The 20414-nt window shown below is 36.8% G+C and overlaps 3 protein-coding genes across 3 annotated transcripts; 1 reads left to right on the forward strand and 2 right to left on the reverse strand.

Moving 5' to 3' along the window:
* Positions 1-3735: 3735 nt before the first annotated feature.
* Positions 3736-6947, reverse strand: LOC105384909 (heterogeneous nuclear ribonucleoprotein 87F). Its single transcript, XM_011555202.3, has 6 exons — positions 6787-6947; positions 6279-6502; positions 5647-5891; positions 5247-5381; positions 4810-5161; positions 3736-4502 (listed from the first exon to the last, which is right to left on the reverse strand). The coding sequence occupies exons 1-5, from the start codon at positions 6814-6816 to the stop codon at positions 4815-4817; spliced, it is 981 nt and encodes a 326-aa protein (XP_011553504.1). The 5' UTR covers positions 6817-6947; the 3' UTR covers positions 3736-4502; positions 4810-4814.
* Positions 6948-9473: 2526 nt separating this feature from the next.
* LOC105384908 (heterogeneous nuclear ribonucleoprotein A1, A2/B1 homolog) lies at positions 9474-12841 on the forward strand. The gene is made up of 7 exons (XM_011555201.3): positions 9474-9657; positions 9766-9989; positions 10210-10454; positions 10537-10719; positions 10855-11061; positions 11296-11417; positions 11931-12841. Exons 1-6 carry the CDS (start codon positions 9628-9630, stop codon positions 11394-11396), a joined length of 990 nt encoding a protein of 329 aa, XP_011553503.2. The 5' UTR covers positions 9474-9627; the 3' UTR covers positions 11397-11417; positions 11931-12841.
* A 1239-nt stretch (positions 12842-14080) lies between these two features.
* Positions 14081-15005, reverse strand: LOC105384922 (homeobox protein rough). The gene is made up of 3 exons (XM_011555217.3): positions 14839-15005; positions 14380-14493; positions 14081-14232 (listed from the first exon to the last, which is right to left on the reverse strand). The coding sequence occupies exons 1-3, from the start codon at positions 15003-15005 to the stop codon at positions 14118-14120; spliced, it is 396 nt and encodes a 131-aa protein (XP_011553519.3). The 3' UTR covers positions 14081-14117.
* Positions 15006-20414: the final 5409 nt, after the last annotated feature.

The following is a 20414-nucleotide window of genomic DNA, read 5'->3' on the forward strand; positions in this document are numbered from 1 at the left end:
AAAGCAGAAAGTTTATAACACACACAGTAACGGCCATTTTTAGCAGAAGAAGTGTTGCCAACATAAATCATAGACAACTTAATTACATTGCTACCAACACTTAATCTAGTATCTCTATTCCAAGAAGTAGCCATCCAAGATAAGTATTTCTCCTATAATAGTAAAAATAATCTGATAATCGGTAACTCGACTAAATTGAGATGTACATTAAAAAGGGGCTCTTTGGTACTTCGACGTCACCATTTTAAAATGGCATCGTTACCAAACAATTTTCTAAGTACAGTTGGCAGAAATGGCTGGAAAATAAGGTAAATTTTAATATAACGAGATATTTTCTAACAGCTTAATTATAAAATAATCAGTGGTAGATGGCCGAGAACCAGCCATTTTTATGAGAGATATAGTGTTATGTGGATAGAAGTTAAAGTTTTTGATGCACTAATATTTTTAAAGTTACAGTTAATTAACTTTAAAATATTACAACAAAAGGTTTAATATGTGTGTAAGCAGCCTCGTTTTGTTTCACTTGGATATTTTGTATGAATTTAGTCGGCTTCACAAAATTCACTTTAATCATAGTTAGAGATAGCATAGAAAAAAGAACACTACGGTTAGGGTTAATTTTCATTTAGATAATAATTATTTACGTGTTATTTAACTACATAACATTTAAATTATAGTAAGTACTTACACTTTTTCCAGCCATCTCTGCCAACGGTACTTTTCTGTACGTATAATAACGGTAGTATCAATGGTAGCGCTGCCATTTTAAAATGGTCACGTCGAAGTACCACAGAGCCGCTTTTTAATGTACATCTCAATTTAGTCGAGTTACCGATTATCAGATTATTTTTACTATTATAGGAGAAATACTTATCTTGGATGGCTACTTCTTGGAATATAGATACTAGATTAAGCACTCTAATTGCTGATACTGTTTGCACTACTAAATATGTTGCGCTAAAGTCTTATTTTGACCTTGTAAAATTTCGATTCATTTATTGTAGCATTACTTGCTCAATTTTAAATTTTGAGCTTTGAGATTTCACGTGGTGTCAATTACGTGTATTAGTTAGGTGCGGTTAAAATCCCAAAGCGATATGACAATTGGTTTGGCCGTAATAAGCTTTTTTAGTTTTTTAGTAATCTTGAAATATTTTGTAAATCTATAAAAAAAAATAAAAACTAACATTGCTCGATATAATTTAAAGCCAACAAGAACATTTACACAAAGTTTCATCCATGTGCGTCCACGCGTTCAGAAATTAGAAAACGTTCCCCCAGCAAAAAATGAGATAACTCAGCATCCGTAAGATACACAAATTCGGCTTTTGTACACTCATTGTACACAAATTCCTACCTATCTCGACGTGTATCATTTATATCGCTACGACAACTTTTTTTGCTGGAGGAACGTTTTCACACTAAAATCTAATTTTCCTCGATAGTGTCCATATCTATGGATACACAAATTCAAAATTTCGTGCACTTTGCTGTTAGATGATACTCTGATTCTGGGTATGTATAATTTTCAATAAAATGATACTTTTTTGCTGGGGGAACGCACACGGGACTCGCGGCGTAAAAAGTACCTACCTAGACATATAGCTACTTAGATGGCATAACATGAAACCTACTGACGTACTTTTGCACTGTTTGTATTCTTGTTTATTTTTTAACTAGGTACACCATAGTATCGTGTAAATCCGTTAAATCGAAATCATTTCCATTTATCAGACGATACGACAGGCTTCATTATCTTTTCTAATCTGCAGGTAGGTAGGTACCTATATATTCAGCCGTCTCAAGCACGATTTTAACATCGGCTCATCTTCACATCATCAGCTTATATCCACTGCTGGACAATGCCACTCATCACTGTCCTGCACAACACTGTATGTTACTGTTCTTGGATCGGGTTTGTAGCTTTCAGACATTTGGTCCGGGCTTTTATCCGATATTAGCGAGCTATGTAGCCCTTAGGTGTGATTGAGGTGTCTCATTGAATTATAGGTGTCTCATTGAATTATGAACGCCCCTGTCGAATGGTTCCGACTAACTTTTCTTTTTGGTTACTTACTTATATTTTTTCAAATAAAACCTATGTCACTTTTTAGGAAAGGTATCGGGATTTTAAGGTTTATTAAGAAAACGCAGAAATCATAGAACTATTGTTTATTTTTCTCTTTATTAAATAGGTACTTAAATAAATTATCTGTACATGCACAAAGCAAATAAATAAAAAGCAAAGCATTCCATTTCCACAAATCGAAGACTTACCTTCCCGAAACTAACTCGATCGATTGCAGAATGACAGAAGCAACTCCGATGGTACATGCAAAATAAAATATAAGTAAATAAATGATTTTGTTATGTACCTAACTGCCATTGTTATGTAATCATATTATTTACGTAATAAATGATCCCCGAAACGAGTCCCTTTATTTTTGAGTGCCTTAAATCCCCAGGTTTATTCTGGTCAATGTCCTTAACCTGTATAATCTATTAACAGGTTCCACACCTACCGTAATCAGATCTATCTAACTGAACCCTTACACAGTTTTCTCAGAGTATATATTATGCTTGGTTTATGCTCTCAGGTTTAATTCACACTGACATCTATCATCAATCATCTTAGCCTCATAGTAATGTTTTTTGTATTGGTTTTTGGCTACTTTATTCCCCGCGATAACACCTTTAAGACAACACAGTTCATTAGTCTGCAGTCATGCTAAGTCCATACCTACCTTTATCCTGCTCCCAAATTTTCTCGCCGGAAGAAAACCAACGGAATAGATATGCATAGAAGATGCATTGTTAAAAAGCAAAACAATCCTAACTCCAAAACAAAAAATGTTTGGGCCAAATGAACAGTTAAATTAACCGTTGTTACCTACATTATCTTTGACCTTGTTTTAGAGCTATTGCTACCTACTCCCGTTACATTCCTCGGATGAAGTAGACTCCTAGAGTAGGTACGTCAAAAATGGTAATTCAATAATATGCTTTTACTTTTTACGTTCCACATGGAAATAACGGAAACTGCTCAGAGATCTTTGACTAAAAAATATCTTAAGCTTTTGTGTAACGCACATCATCTACTGTTGTTAGTTCAGATACTAATTCATAATCACGGCATTTATTTATATTAGTACCTACATTTTGAAATTCTTGCTCAAAATGCAATAACTAGGTATGCTTGCTGGTAAAATATATCATCTAACATTGCTATTTCATAAGCACACGGAATCACGAACTTCAGTTCTGTTTTTTAAATAAAAGTACTATTAGTTTTGGAACAATCGTAGTTAATTATAAGATAGATAGACAGTGCTAAACATCTATTAAAATTTTAAATGTGTCTAGTTTTGTAGAACAATTATTTCTATTGATGGGATCCAGAGTATAGTGCTTAAGTGATATGCAGCACCATCTGTATCGTATTGCAATAATGTGTGACCATTTAGCGTCGCTGTAAGTTCACCAGCATTCATTTTAGATGGCGTTGCTATAAATTTAAAATAACACGATAACGCCCTCATTTCTAAAAAGCGTGATACCTACCTGACGCTAACATGCCATTGACCTAGCCCAGTGTCAATGGACTCGCAATAAAGCTAGCTACTATGTACATCTACCACTTGACCTTTTCTATTTCTGCTGCTGTAGATACCTACACTTGATGAACTGGAACCTGCGCTGCTAATATTCTAGGAAACATTGGAAAGACTCGGGAAGACAAATAACACTGACTTCTTTATTTAATATCTTAATTTAACTATAAACCTATAATTTATATTGATTGGAAAACATTTCCATTCTTCTATGGGTTAACAGAATTTCAGTCAGGTAGCCTTTTAGCTATGTGTTACTCATAGCATTGAGACATCTTTACAAAGGTAATTTTATTTTGTAAAAAGAAAAATATTTTACAAATCTAAATAAACAAGCCTACATTTCTGTTAATTATAATTTATTTCTTACACTTTAAAATTAATCCTATGTTCATTAGTCTATAGCTATTTCTTTCCTTACAACACTGATTTGAATCTTAATACTGAACAGAAGTCAGGCAATCTAAAAATTATCATGATTATTTTTAACTAAAATGTCAACTATAATCGGTCATGTTATTAACCTAACATTCAGATAAGTGTCAAGAAAACTATCCTAAGATTGTACTATATCCGTAAAATGAATATTTTTTGTTGATTTTTTAGTTTTACAAAAGTATGTCCTTAACTATGTCACGGTAAGTACCTAAGTACTACAATAAATAGAGAACTAGCTTACACATACAGTACACGTTAAAATAATCTATTGTATAATTAATGAGAAATTAAAGAGACTTGAGCTCCGACTAATGTTCTATTGGAATCCTGACGGCGCGTCTCCTAGATGGTGGTCACATGAGGACCAGACGTGAGGTGTATCTAGTGCTCCGGAGCGTACTGCCTACACTAGCCGTAAACACTGCCTTACTAGTGTACTTAGCACGAAACCTAGAGATTGAAAAAACGATACATCAGTTACATACAATAATACTATAACTAGCTACCTGCATAGCATTAATCACTTGAACTATCTCTGTTCATACTATTTTCTAAATCCTAGTATAAATTAATGCTATGTAGTGCCGAAGTAATTTCCTAAAGTAATAAGGACTGTAGAAGGAAGTAGCATTCCTGTTGGGGCTGGTTGGAACTGTTTTATGTAGGTATAAATCAGAAATTAATTATTTGGTTTCTGGTAGAATATAAAAATGTATGATGATAAAAGTGTATTGTGGAGTGAAAAGTGTCTACTTACGTTGCTTAGAATCGACCACCGCCCCTGCCACTTCCCTGGCTTCCGCCGTAGTTGCTTCCATTGCCACCTCCGTAGCCGCCACCACCACCATTGCCCCCCTGGTTCATGTTGTAAGGAGCTGCCCGGTTATTACTGTACTGTTGGTTCCTCTGTGGTCCCCCACTGTAGCCCTGGTTTCCATAGTTACCAAAGTCTTGCTGGTTACCCCAACCACCACCGCCGCCTCCCCTCTGGTTACCACCCCCGTAACCACCCCCTTGGTTGCCTCCCCATCCACCGCCACCTCCTCCCTGGTTGTTATCCCAGGGGTTGGCATTGTTCCAGCCACCACCTTGGTTGTTTCCATAACCACCTGAAACACCAGATTACATTAACATATTTGCTAAGTGTTGAGCTTTGTTGACTGATTGCTGCATTAGATTAATTGTAAATCTTACCAGAATTGCCCCAGTTGTCGTTTCCGCGTTGGCCACCACCTCGGCCACCGCCTCCTCCTCTCTGGTCTGATCCATCCTTAGGAAGGGCTTTCTTAACATCCAACTGTTTGCCATTTATTTTGTGAGGTGCGTTCACTGTAATTCAAAGAAAATAATATACATATTGTATTATCAGTGATCACACACTACTTGCAAGATTTATAACAAAGGAACATCTAATTTATTTCATTTTAATTTGTCTTTTGACTTGCGTACCAGAAAATACATATATGCGAAATTCAGGTATAGCTTGAGTCAATATTTACTATCCACAATTAGAGAAGCCAGACCTGGACATGACATTCCATCCTGGGGCAAAATTGTGGATGGATAACAGTGAAAGTGAATCAACATTACTTACAACAAACTTTGTCAACAGGATCATAGTCATCAAACTCAACAAATCCAAAGCCTCTCTTTTTACCAGTAGCCTTGTCTGTGACTACACTGACATTGTGTACAGTTCCATAATTTGAGAAGTATTCTCTCAACTGATCTTCATCATGATCATCTTTAATGCCACCGATAAACAGCTTCTTTACAGTGGCGCCAGCTTCAGGATTTTTGATGTCTTGCCTGGCCACAGCACGCTTGGTTTCGACAATCCTGTGAAAATATTTCTTCATAAATAAATAGTCCGCAAAGGAAACTAGGTACTTTACACAATAGTGCAAAAGCATCACAGAACTAAGAAACATAGAAGCATAATACAATTTGTCTTTTGACTTGCGTACCAGAAAATAAATTTATGCGAAATTCAGGTATAGCTTGAGTCAATATTTACTATCCACAATTAGAGAAGCCAGACCTGGACATGACATTCCATCCTGGGGCAAAATTGTGGATTAGAAACAGTGAAATTATTTTTAAACCTAAAACATATCTCTACCTGGCTGGGTCATAGCAATAATAATGCCACGTGACCTGTGCTATTATTAGCTACGACGCCATTCGAAACAGGAAGCTGATACAAAGGTTTATTAAAGAACTTACCGGCCATCAATACGGTGTGGTCTGTTGTTTTGGGCATCATCAACCATGTGAGCCTTGGAGTATGTAATGAAACCAAAGCCTCGCGATCTTTTGGTCTTGTTGTCTTTCATGACCACGACATCGACAATTTCCCCCCATTTTTCAAAGTGACTTTTCAATGACTCATCTGTTGTACGGTAATTGAGGCCGCCAATGAATATTTTGCGATGAACCTCTGGCTCATCCTGAAAGTAGGACGCAACTTTAACAAAATGGCGGACGTAACGGGAGTGGAACGGGACATTTTGTGGCCCAGCAGTATTATTACTTACTTACCTAATGCTTAATAGGACATAGATAGTGATAAATGACACTGATGATTCATAAAAGTAAGAGTTAGGAAAGACCATGATTAGGGAAAGTAAAATAGGCACCTACTCGGCCTCGAAAAATATTACCCGAAACATTAGAACTCAATTAAGAGTAAATACATGATAGTGCACCTAAATAAATATAATATAGTACTTACGTAGCCTTCATCTCCATTTTGGGGTCTCATGGTGTTAGCTCGAACGAGGAATAGGGCAACGATTTCACTTTTATCTTTCCGGCGCTCGTCTACACACGACTAACACTCACAGTAGCCACGCCAAAAAGAAAAATCAATGGCCGCCCCCCGCCACTTAAATCTGGCGTCGTGGAACCGGAAACAGTGTGTCCAACTTCTGGAAAATTTACTATTAAGGTAGATGAAGGGCCTTCGCTTCTACCATGTGCATACTACCACGAACTACTAGGTTGGCATCTTCATTGTATTGTATAATGTTGATGGCATGCTGATGTTTGTTTAAATTTTTTTGTACCACATAGCACCTAACTAATATTAATTTTTACGGCATGGAAGTAGAAAAAAATAAAATCTTTTTTCTGCTTCCATGATTTACAGTAGGTCTTTGACACATGAACCGACAATCATTTTTAGTGGTACAGGGGATCGTGGTGATTTTTTTCTTTTGTAAGACCTTTGTTTAAAACCATAAAGTTATTTTCATATAATTTGTCAATGCATTATGTTATGTAAGATAGTAAATCTGGCAAAATAGAATAGAAGACGGAATTCGCATGTTTTTTTTAGCCAGATTCTTAGATATCATCATATCACCATTATCGTTAAACAAATCTATAAAAAGAGATAGTCAATCGGTAGGCGGGTAGGTGCCTACCGATATATCTTATATGTAGGTATTTAAATTTAAAACTACCTATGAATCCTATGATATCATAAAAATGTAGTTACTATAGATTGGCAAGTTGCTTGGCGACCCTCCTTGCGGGGTGAAAGACGCGGAGGGGACGAGGTACCCAAGACGACAGCGGGTAGCGGGAGGGTAGCGGGGAAGGGCAACGCGTGCACTGCATGTCATTGTTACGGCAGTCTCGGCCGCGCAGCCGAGGCGGCCACATGTCTTATATAGTCTGTCATAATTTGAGTGCGACCCACATGAGATCATTGATCCTGAGACCATTAGTCTTACGATGAGTGTTGAGGCCTTTTTAATATTATCATTATATTATTATTAGGTATCTATAATTCGTCAACAAAATAACGTTAAAAACAACAAATCGTATAATGTCTCAATATAGGGGCTTCTTGTAGAACAGCGTACCGGATCAGTCATGCTACGCGGCTAAAGGTTGGTACTGCGCTGTCAGGTCAGATACGAAAAAGTAAACAACAAAGACGAAGAGTCCATATGACAGTGCGTCAGTTGTCAGTTTTTGTAACTAGGAAAGCAACCAAAATTTATGTGATTTAATGAAAGTAATTAATGAGCAAAACACAGAGAAAAATTACAAAATTGATGAAACTTTGAAAGAAAATGGTCATATCGTGCTTCGCCTACCCCCATACCACCCGGAATTAAATCCTATTGAACTTGTGTGCCGGTACGTGAAAGGCGAGCTCGCAAGAACGTCGATTGACTCTAACTTAGATAAAGAGATAAAAGACTTAGAGTTGCTTTTCTCTAATTATTCGCCTAAAAAGTGGAGAAATTGTGACGAACATGTCATAAAAAATTAAGACGAATATTATAAATCTGATAGAGTATTTGACGATGTATTGGACAGGTATGTTATTGTTTATTTATAATTTATTGTAAATTAAACATAAATTGGTTTTTGTCTTAGATTTATAATTGAAGTTAATGAAAACGATGATGAAGATGAGGATGACGACGACGATGAACAAGTTCAAACAGAGAGTGAACATGAAAGTGACATGGAAATTGATATATAAAATAAAACACTTTTACATAAATAAATTCAAATTGGTAGATATTCTGAAGGTAAACATCCAAATTTTAATGCTGTCAAACTATAAATTTTAAGCTAAATATGACATTTACGGGAACAGTCATAGAATAAAATTTTACTTACGTCAGAAATAGTTACAAGCTATCGCGAGATTAATCCGGGCACACTTTTCTACGTGTGTAGCATGTCGTGCTACCTCGCCCCCGCCACTTCTTTCACCCCGCAAGGAGGGTCGCCAAGTAACTTGCCGCATTATAGCCCCGTATTTTGTAACTTTTGTATATTGTCAACTTAGAGCATACCTAATTAATTAAGTACTTAATAACTTTTTACTGACTTATCTGATTTAAAAAAAACGTTTATTTTTATAATGTAAGGATTTATTATTACGCTTCCCTCATATTTTTTTCCATTAAGATTTTTTGTGTTTTCAGCTAATAAGTCACTAAGTTGATACCAATTATTACCGGTTGCTAACGCCCAAAAAGTTTCAAAATACAGGGGCTGATTTTTGTCCTTTTTTTCTACTCTTTTATGCCAGGATATAGATAGATTTTTTATCAAATTCCCATGGTCACACAGTTCTTGCCGGAAATGAGTTTTAATGTTGCCAGTAACTAATATTAAGCACCACAGACCAAATAAATGCTGTTTACGTTTCTCAGAATAATAACATTTTGTTATTAAACCTAAAGATAAAAACCGTCTGTCGATTTAAATAATTTTGTTTCTGCCTGGACTCTCTGAAACAACAAAATATTATCATCATGTTTTTCACTCCACTCTCATTCTGTTTAGTAATGGCCACGACAGACTTTAGAATAATAACAATAATTTGTAAATGGCCATCATTTGTATAGCATTTTTACTCTGTGACTGGGAAAAAATAAATAATGCGATTGTCATTTGTCAAATTCGGAAATTCGTTTTTTCGGGTGCCATCTTCGTTAAATTTCGATAATAATTTCTATTAATTTGTATTGTGAAAACCAGAGTCTATTAGAATAATTATTATACTTTAGTTTCCTTTCTGTATCCAAATATATCATAGAAGATGAAGCCTGGTGGTGACGGAGATGAATATGTAAGATTTTCACTATCATACTTCCACGCACGCTCTCATTCTGATAAATCACGTATCTAGGTCTTGAAAATAACCGGTGGTATGTATGATTTTATCTTCTCGTTGCAGGAAGAACCCGAACATTTGCGGAAACTTTTCATTGGTGGTCTTGACTATCGGACTACAGATTCATCATTGAAAGAATTTTATGAGCAATGGGGCGAAATTGTCGACGTGGTTGTAATGAAAGACCCACAAACAAAACGATCCAGGGGGTTTGGATTTATAACTTACTCCAGGGCTCATATGGTTGACGATGCTCAGAATAATAGACCACATAAGATTGATGGAAGGTAAATGTCCATAAATGACCCATCAACTAAATAATGATGTTAAATACTGACCTATTAAATGTAACTATTATAAAATTCAGCGGTTTTGCACAAAATATATGTTAAATCTAGATAAGTGTCTTGATAAAAATATCCAAATAGAATTTTAGAGCTATTTGGTCACTGTTACAACCCTGGTAACTTTGAGGCATTACAGTACCTAATTTTTTTTATATTCTAGAGTGGTGGAGCCAAAGAGAGCTGTTCCAAGAGAGGAAATTAAAAGACCCGATGCTAGTGCTACAGTTAAAAAGCTATTTGTAGGAGGAATAAATGACAGCATAGAAGAAGATGATTTAAAAGAGTATTTTAAATCTTATGGCAGCATTGTATCAGTTAGCCTTGTCACTGAAAAAGACACTGGCAAAAAAAGGGGCTTTGGGTTTATTGAATTTGATGACTATGACCCTGTTGATAGGATATGTGGTAAGTTTCAAGAATTTTATTTCTATTCAGAGGATAATAATTGTATAAGAAAGATAATTAGCCAATTTTTTTATTATTGCAGCTCAACCATCACACAAGATTAATGGCCGTCGCCTTGATGTCAAGAAAGCTCTGTCTAAGTCTGAGATGACTGGTGGACCCTCTGGCGGCGGCGGCGGCGGCGGTGGTCGCCGGGGCGGGCGCGGCGGCGGCGGCGGCGGCTGGGGCGGCGGCAGGCAGCAGGGACAAGACTGGGGCAACTCAGGTAACTGTTCAGTTCACTTAATTACCCCACTGTCAAATCAAATATTGCATTTAGCAAGTCCTATCTCACGGATTAATAGGAGATTCTAATAATCAATAGGATGTTGGAAAAACTTAAGTTCTTTATTTTAAACAGGTTACAATCAAGGTGGTGGGTGGGGCAACCAGAATCCCTGGGACAACTCCGGCGGCAACTGGGGTAACCAAGGCGGCTACGGAGACCAGAGTGGGTCCTGGGGCCAGCAGCAGGACAACTTTGGCACCGGGTACAATCAGGGCTATGCAGGTGGTCCCATGAGGTCTAACTTCAATAATGCACAGCGCAATCAGCCCTATAATGCAGGTAAGTTGTTCAATCCAAACAAATTATTATTTATTTTTTCACTTATTACTTTTTCAGCCTGTTGAAATGGGAATTTAAGAATTTCCCCCTCCCTAATGAAATAAAAGCTAAAGCCACAGCAAATGCAGTGATAGTTGGAACAAGACACCAACAAAATTTAAATTCACCAAAGTGTCACTATCAGCCAAAGCAGAAGAAGAAATTGTAATGTTAATTACTGGGTTTTTGTAACAGGTGGTGGTGGCGGCGGCTACAGCACGGCCGGCGGCCAGGGCTACGGCGGCATGGGCGGCGCCCCCGACGCCGCGCCCGCCGGGCCCGCGCGCCGCTACTAGCCGCGCCACCGGGGACCTCTTGTGAGTACCTTTCTATATTTATCTATTGTTCATTTTATATCAATTAAAATTCCTTAGCTGTACCACTCTGTCACTAAAATCTGGAAATCAAATGGAACGAAATAATTATTTTCCTGCAATGCAATCAATTACCACTTTTAGCTATATGCTAAGAAGGATAATAATGTTGAAGCCCTTTTTCCCTCATAATTTAGTTGTAAATAATTAAAAAAACCTCAAGAGATTTTTCTGGATTTTTTTGTCAGAGTTTAATATTTAATTCCATAACAATGAGATAAGACTTGCACCAGCCAATGATTATAGATATCAATAATTTAATAGATTTGTGATCAATAATTAAACAAATTCTCATGATTATGGAATGAAATAGGTACGGTACATTGATATTATGAAGTCCCTATATTCAATTAAATGTCCCATTTTAATTTAGTGTTAAGAAATAATCAATTTAATTAAAATATTTTATTATAGGTGTATATAGAATTTAAGATGAAAATAAATGTTATTTTGTAGGTGTGAAGTTGCGCTTATTTGAAGCTAGGCAGGCAGACGATAGAATACTTAGGAGAGGAGGTAGGCCACTACATCTAGAAGTTAGTCAGGGAGGGCCAACACAAGAGGGACTTAGCAACCGGCAAATCCTACACTCTATAGTGTAACATTTATTATTCATGTCGATGCGATGTAAGGTTTGTTGAAGGTAATTGTGTAGGTACATAATTTTTTTATCTACTACTTCATACATTTTAGCACTGATCACAGTTTTTACATTGATATCAATACACTTCATGCACGGCCCATTCACTTATCAGGTTTGAGCTATCCTATGTCCTGTTTAAATATAATTGATTGTTTTCATATTGTTTATTCCAAAAAGTTATGTTAGTGTCTCTGTAAAAGCTGTGTTTATAAACAATATAAGGTTCCTAGTTATAAGTAAGAAAGATTTTATGTTTTTTATAATAACCTATTATAATGTTGAGAATTGACTGTTATCGTCAAAAATATTAAGGAAACATTCCAAAAATAAGAAAGTAATTATATAATTTGCTATAATAGGAACAATATCTGTGCTCAATGACAAAATTTAATACACGATATAAAAACATTATTGTTAGACATAGGGTAGATAAAATGACTCAAACTTTCTTTTGTTCTTTGACTGATTCGTGAATTTTGCATCTAATCTAAGAATACTGTATTGTTTGCGTTATAATTCTATTTTTATGTTCTTGCCTTTTTCTTTTAAATTTTCTTAAATATGGAGTGTTGACATAGATATAATTGAAGTATTTTGTTGTGTGCAATAACTGTATGAAATAATCCGTATTTTCCATGGTTTGTTGACATGGCCTCTGGGACGAGCTCACCCATGGACACGGCCATGGTAAGTTATGCCTCAATAAAACTATAAACATTTTAAACAATCTTTTATTTCTATTCATTTAATATTTACAACGCCTATTAACATTTATATAGTATACATTTAAGTAAAATTAAAATAGTACCTATACATTTTGGGATAGTAGGCATGCTTAATGACTCTCTAATATTAATACAGATTTTAAAACCAAGTATTATATGTAGTAGGTAGAGTAGGTACAGTCTACACGATGATGTAAAAATATGATTAAAATGCAGATGGGGTTCTGGGGAAAAAAATGAAACTCAAACACTGTTGTTTTTTTCGGAAATTCGCAAGAAAAATATTTTGTTCTACACACCATAATATAGTTGATGGTCTCATTTAAATATTATTTCCCATGTACCTATAAGAATAATAATACTATTTTTAGGGTTCCGTAGCCAAAATGGCAAAAACGGAACCCTTATAGTTTCGTCATGTCCGTCTGTCCGTCTGTCCGTCTGTCACAGCCGATTTACTCGGAAACTATAAGTACTACAGTGATGAAATTTGATGGGAATATGTGTTGTATGAACCGCTACAAAAATATGACACTAAATAGTAAAAAAAAGAATTGGGGGTGGGGCCCCCCATACATGTAACTGAGGGATGAAATTTTTTTTTTCGATGTACATACCCGTGTGGGGTATCAATGGAAAGGTCTTTTAAAATGATATAAAGTTTTCTAAAAAACATTTTTCTTAAAGTGAACGGTTTTTGAGATATCAGCTCTCAAAGTCGTAAAAAGTATGTCCCCCCCCCTCTATTTTTATAACTACGGGGTATAAAATTCTAAAAAAAATAGAGGTGATGCATGCTAATTAACTCTTTCAACGATTTTTGGTTTGATCAAAGTATCTCTTATAGTTTTTGAGATAGGTTGATTTAACTGTAATTTTGGTTAAGTTATTGTTCATACATAAAAGTACAAGGCAAAATATCGGGAGAGTTTAGGCTCCATTCACCAGGTGTATAAATTGACATTATAAGTTTATTATATTTGCTGCTACGGAACCCTTTGTGTGCGAGCCCGACTCGCACTTGGCCGGTTTTTACATATAATAATAAATACTCATATGAACTTGCTAAAAAAAATAAAGCTATGTACTCGGGTACATTTTTATCTGTTTTATATAATTAATCCTATAACCTAAACCTAACCTATCTTCCGTAGGTACACAGTTATAGCATTGCGGTAACAGGATCTTATCTCTACCTAGAAGATCTAAAGAATGAAGATGGTGGTGCAAGTCGCAATCTGTTTTAAATTATCTTAGATTAAGGTTCTATTAAAATTAGTCGTTTGGAGGCGGCAAAGGCTGAACTGGTATGTAGGGGCAGGAGGTCTGGCAGTACGGGGCGGCGAGCAGGCCAGGCGAGGGAAACAACCCGGACGCGGCTGCTAGGTGCCTGGAAACAAGGTCAATGGGTAAGTATCACATATACTATTACGGTTTACATGTTGAAGACCTAGGAAACAGTGACGTAGCTGAAATGTGTTTTCGTAACATGTAGGTAACAAAACAAAAATGTTTTAATAACATGGTATACTGTTACCTATATTGCTGATCGATGTGCGCCTTTTCAATGCGTTTATCTTTTGCTCTTCTATTTTGAAACCAAATCTTTACTTGAGTTTCACTAAGAGATAAAGCTGCAGCCAGCTCACACCTGAAAACATAAATATCAACATTTAATAAGGAAGGATGGATGCCTCACGTCCTAAGGGTCTAAACTCAAAATCGGACAAAGCACCTTCGCCTGCTTACTACTAGTATACCACTTAGCACTTTGGTAATGGCGGAAAGAAATCAAGTTCCTATCAACTACATTATCCTACATGTTAGGGGCGCGCCTTGGGCAGTTAAAGACTGAGCTATTGGCTGGCTAATCCTTTCACCACGGTGATAAATCCTAGACTCGCTATAGCGACAAGAACGAGGAGTGTACTCGCACACTGAGACTGCATTGCAGTGAACTAAAAGCTCTTCATACAAGGAATTTGGTCTCACCTACCTCCTAGCCCTGGCCACATATTCTCCCCTCGCGTACTCCAGCTCCAGCCTCAGGGTCTGATGCGCGGAGAACGTGGTCCGTTGCCGCCGCGGCCGGCCTTCCTTGCGACGTCTTCGAGCCACTGAAATACAATATACCAGCAATGAGGGATGGTGATGGCTTCCCATCCATGCTAATGACGATCTTGATCAATTACCGCTACGGGGCAACTTAACCACATGACGATTATGCTTTCTTTAATCTTTACAGAGCATAGACCGCTTAACCACATTCACACACTACAAACTGCTTCTTCGCAAAAACTTGGGCAAAAAACTAAGCTAAATCGGTAAGGTTTCAATAATAAGTTCCGGTAAAGCGATTGTCGGAGCATGGGAAAGTGTATTTGTAAGAGCTCGTGGGTTCCGCGCCATATTGCTCGGAAGTGAGCGTGGGGCGGCAAACTCACTCGATTGGATTGATGGTGTTCACGGTTATTACATTAATTTGTGCTTGATCAAGATAGAAAGGCAGAGTTATGACGCTCCTATAGGTATGAATTTGACAACGATGATGCTGATATCTATGAACTAAATCTAGTTACACATTATCATAATTAGTTAGGTTATTGAATTAAGGTCGCTGGGTCTTTGGAGATTAAGATACCTACCTACCATTATTATAAATAGGTAAGTATATATATGTGTATATACCTAAATAAGCATATACCTACACATCTACATTAGTAATGAGTTTAGACTTTAGGTAACTAGATAACCCATATTCATTACAATACAATAAAACATTTTCAATATCTGCTTCCGCTATTCCAATAACCCTTGAAGTTCATATTGATTTCACTTCAAAATCTGTCCAGGAAATGGGCGAGATTGAAGCTCTACGCGGCAGCATGTGGCCCCGCGCGGTGTCCCTTACAGGCGCGTCCGGTCAATTAGTCGGCTAATTCACGAACCTTCCCCTACATCTCCGTACATTATGTACACTACAGCGAAGATTTTATGTCAACTAAAAAATTAATAGATATGTTATTACCTATTTTATTTATTTATTATAATTTTATATCGTTTTACGGTCTAAGGGACATCCCACCGCATAGGAACTCAAATAATTTTATCTAAGTACCTATCATGGTAGATTCATGTTTTCCCCGGACATTCATTACTTTCATAGTTTGATTGAGTCGTTAGTGGATATTTACGTGTAAAAGCAAACAAAAGAACTCGCATGTTACGAAATCATCATGATGACGGGATGCGTTCATTACATTTTGCCTCTTTTATTCTATGTGTATTGTTAATTTTCTTTGTTGTTCTTTAGTACCTACCTAGCTAACCATTACTTTCTCACAAAATAGTGTTTACCTGTACCTACCTACCTATGAATAGGGCGAGCCATTGTAGGTATTACACCGTTACTATAAGTAACGAGATGAGATGACCCTATCAGGAATGCGCCGGATGGTATTATGATAATGAAAGGGACTTAGTAGATATTCATAATTTGATACTTTAGGTATCCCAGCCTAACGGTAACTATACCTCATATTCAAAAATAAAAAAATATTCAATTGCGTAAACAAATAGGACATTACACTAAGCAAAAAATTAAAACTAACAAACTAGATTATGCTGTTAAACAAGCCAGAAAACTCAACAGAGGTAATAAGCTTATTGCTATTAAGTGGTGGGAGTCGTCAGCTGTGAGACAGCTCTGGCGTGCACCCTCCAGCCCACATGTGTGGGCCACCCCATGCTTCGTCCCCACAAATTGTCATTGTGATCTCGATGTCAGATTCAATCGTGATTTGCTTAAATGATTACAATGATGCGTAAGACTGTTGTACCCAGTTTAAAATGTTTATTTGATTGCTTTATATCTAGGGACACGTAGTTTGGGGTAAGTAGAGTTAGTGGTTATTTTTGTAATTGGGGTAGAATTAATGGTAAATTTTAAGAACTTTTATCTGCAACACCAACACCTAAATACCTACAGATACTTAGCACATTTCGAAAAATTACTTACCCTCTATTCTGAAACTCTTCGTAATGAATACCTACGTTGTGTTTGCATGATTAGCAAATTGGCAAATACAAAAAGATTTTGATTATCGTCATATTGGTTGTTCAAGCACAACAGAGCGAGGGGCTATTCTTTAACCCATAATATTCATTAGCAGACCCTCCCCACGCGATCAAGATTAAGCATCGCACACCTGACTTGTTTATTTTTGTTTTTTTATTCTCAATTGCAAAGATTTTCATTACAAAGCTATCGCTTCAGCGAGTTCATTTAAATTGCTAGCCGGTCCGAAGTAAGAAAGCCACGGGTAAGTATTTTCCAATCTCAATTTGGTATCTATCTACATTGTCCATTACTTCGGAATTGCTTGCATTGTTGGTTAGCTACCTATCTACTCTTTTCATTCTAGCATACCTACTAGGTTCATCGTACAATAAGTAGGGATATTGACTTCCGATTGATGGTGATCTAAATGACATGAATTAGTTAAGGTAAGACGCTAATTAAGGCATAGAGCGGGCCATGCCAGGCTAGTGAACGCAGAAATTCGACATATAGGACTAAGGCTGAAGACGTAGTGAAACGGATCACGACGTTGAAGCGGAGATGAGGAGACAGAGGTGGGCTTCTGGCTAGGCGCGAATACGCCAGATGGACCAAGTTAGTGTCGGAATGGTGGCCAAGGGAAGGGCGGCGTTCAGTCGTTAGACCACTGACCCGTTGGTCCCATGACATTAGGAAAGTAACTGAACCGAACTGGATGAGTGTGACACAGGACCGTGGAACTTAGCGTAACAAATTATATACCCTGCAGTGGGTCGACTTAGGCTAAAGATAACGAGGTAGGTAAGTACCTAATTTGATTGCAAAACGAACCACTCGTGCGTATTTTCAATATAATTAAGTATATTGTATACATTTATAAATACAATATTATTTATTAATCAACGACAGACTTAACTTCAGAATCATCCTAATTTACGTTAGAGAGAACATAATACAATTATTCAGTTTCACGGACTGTTGTCCGTAATAGTTATTACGGGAGAACAATGGGCGGATTTTATTGCGGAGTAGCAGAATACTGGCAATTTTCACGTGAGAGTGGGCTCGAATGTAGCGCGCGAGCCGGCATTGTGACGCGGCGAGTCGCGGCGGTAATCGCATCAGCGGAGCGCCAAGAGAGCTGTCACGCCTGCCGCGTTCCACCATCGAGTACACCCCACTATTAGCCTATCACTACACACTGCCTCTTGAAATCACACTTGCAACATTTACTTGACAGCCCCTACGCTTTGGCGCTATCGCTGCCTATAGGTAAAAAACAAAGTCCATGAGGTAAACTTACTTGTAAAAAAAATAAGTGAGTAGGAGTTTCTAAAGCTTTCTTATGAAACAAACTACCTAATATGAACGAAGTTTCAGAGATCTGTCTTTGTCATGCAGGTACTTATATCATGCAATCGTAACGTTTTAACTTTAATAAAACGAGATAGACTCTGAAATATACATGTCGTGAAGCTACAGTGAGTTTCCAGTTTGCAGTGCCGGACACGTAATCGTTAACGGTCTGCACATGTTTCATCGACGCGACAAACCATTATGATTTTATTTTCATGGCAATAAGTATCGTAACGGAAGGAAAACACCTAATAGGCTTACGCGGGAAACGCCGCCTTTGTTGTCCCAGCGAGCGGGCGGCAGCGCGCGCTAACAACACTCATTGTTGCGCGAATGTTTGTAAAGTTCATAAATTTTATATTTAAGCCGCTCGTAAACTGATGATAAATATTATCCTTTAAAATTCCTTTACGTTTTACGGTTACCTAATAGGTAAGTACTACAATAAGTTTGACATGGTATGTAGGTAGGTAGGTAAGTTTTCCTTTAATACTCGTACCCCTTCCATACAATAATTAGGAGGAAGAGAAGTCTGGTCATAGGTAGGTAGGTAGGTAGGTACATCATAGCTTTTTTTCTTTGTCAAAACTCGCTTGAAACAAGTAGCTTCCTCGGAAGAAGTTCTTGCTACGAAATTTTGCTACGACATTTCGTAGCATGATTTAAGTTTGCTACGTAATAATCGTAGCCTTTTCAGCAATTGTATACGTAAGCTGAAGTTATGCCCGGGCTGTGCTAGACAAAAAATCTTCTATTCCTGCCCACATCTGTGAAAGAACCGACCACCGATGGCTTATTATTTTTATTATTTATCACTGAAAAGAAACATAGCATTGCACTACTTTTGTTGGTCATGTAATAATTTAGATAATATAAGTGTGCATGTTATGTGATTTATGTTTAATAAATAAATTGAACTGAAGGGAACGCTCCTGCCGACCACAACTGAACCCTTTTCGTAGCGATACTTTACAATTTTCCTATTGAATATTCAATAAAAGAAAAACGAGATGTCCAGCAAAGAGTTTCAAACATTCCCAGTCGAAGAGGGATTACCGGGAACCAGCACGGCTTATCTACGCGGACCGTACCTATTCAAATATTTTCCACTGAAATTTTATTTTTATGTCTGTTCCTTTGAGCTTGCTATAAGAATAACATTATCTTTCTGTGATCTTAGTACTTAGGTACCGCTTCTAAAGAAGGTTATAATTCTTTTCTGGTTATTGAGATCGTGGCCATGGTAGGCAAAGATAAAAGTATATTTTTCTATTTTATCAGAGATTCAGCCGAACAGTCAGCAAACGAGATACCTACCTATCCACCCCCAGCCAATTATTACACTTTGATTTCATATTAAAATCTTCTGACGAAATTTAATATTCTAGAAAAACGATTGACACTCGCTACATAGAAGATAATAATATACAGGTTGGCCCTATATTTCATATTCCAAACGAGCGATAGAGGACATCATCATTACCAGCAATTAATAATTACACTACAGTAGGTATGCTCTTGTACCAATGTTACCGTGTACCTATGTTAAAAAATCATGAGACTTTTACTATAATTTATTTTAAAATAGATTATGACAAACAGAGTCATTAATAAGTACGGTATCATTTGTAAAGAAAGCTCAGATCACACATTTTTTTGTGAACTTTGGATTATCGCGATGACCAAAAATGTAGCACGCACGACAGGATAGACCTATTTGTCGACCGAATATGGTTTATTGCTTATACAATGTGTTGTTTTTCGAACCCGACAAACTTTAAGGGTGTATTCTACGAGTGATTTCATCGAGAAAACACCCCCATATGTGGGGTCGAATCTCAATATTCTAGAAATGGCGGCCATTTTAAAGTTTTAGATCCTTAGTTTTCATAAAAAAAATAAAAAACCGACTTCAAAAAACCACTAAAATGTAAGAAATAATTTAAGGTTTACACAAATTCTACTCGTATGTGACAGTACAAATATACCTAAGCAGGAACTGTTCTTTTTTGATGTTGGTGCGGTGACAAAGTAATCTAAAGAAATATGGCACCACATACGAGTAGAATTTGTGTAAACCTTAAATTATTTCTTACATTTTAGTGGTTTTTTTGGAGTCGGTTTTTTATTTTTTTTAATTATTATTTTATTTTATA

Source organism: Plutella xylostella, chromosome 6, assembly GCF_932276165.1.
Source record: "Plutella xylostella chromosome 6, ilPluXylo3.1, whole genome shotgun sequence".
NCBI lineage: Eukaryota > Metazoa > Arthropoda > Insecta > Lepidoptera > Plutellidae > Plutella > Plutella xylostella.

Bases quoted from the DNA above. Each gene is read 5' to 3' on its own strand.
- LOC105384909 (XM_011555202.3), bottom strand. From the start codon at position 6,816: ATGAGACCCCAAAATGGAGATGAAGGCTAC. The intron at 6,503-6,786 runs GTAAGTACTATA...TCCTACTTTCAG, and splicing joins AAAATGGAGATGAAGGCTAC to GATGAGCCAGAGGTTCATCG. The intron at 5,382-5,646 runs GTAAGTAATGTT...TTTGAATTACAG, and splicing joins TCCTGTTGACAAAGTTTGTT to TGAACGCACCTCACAAAATA.
- LOC105384908 (XM_011555201.3), top strand. From the start codon at position 9,628: ATGAAGCCTGGTGGTGACGGAGATGAATAT. The intron at 9,990-10,209 runs GTAAATGTCCAT...TTTATATTCTAG, and splicing joins CCACATAAGATTGATGGAAG to AGTGGTGGAGCCAAAGAGAG. The intron at 11,062-11,295 runs GTAAGTTGTTCA...TTTTTGTAACAG, and splicing joins CAATCAGCCCTATAATGCAG to GTGGTGGTGGCGGCGGCTAC.
- LOC105384922 (XM_011555217.3), bottom strand. From the start codon at position 15,005: ATGGGAAGCCATCACCATCCCTCATTGCTGGTATATTGTATTTCAGTG. The intron at 14,494-14,838 runs GTAGGTGAGACC...TTATGTTTTCAG, and splicing joins TATGTGGCCAGGGCTAGGAG to GTGTGAGCTGGCTGCAGCTT. The intron at 14,233-14,379 runs GTAACAGTATAC...CCTTGTTTCCAG, and splicing joins CACATCGATCAGCAATATAG to GCACCTAGCAGCCGCGTCCG.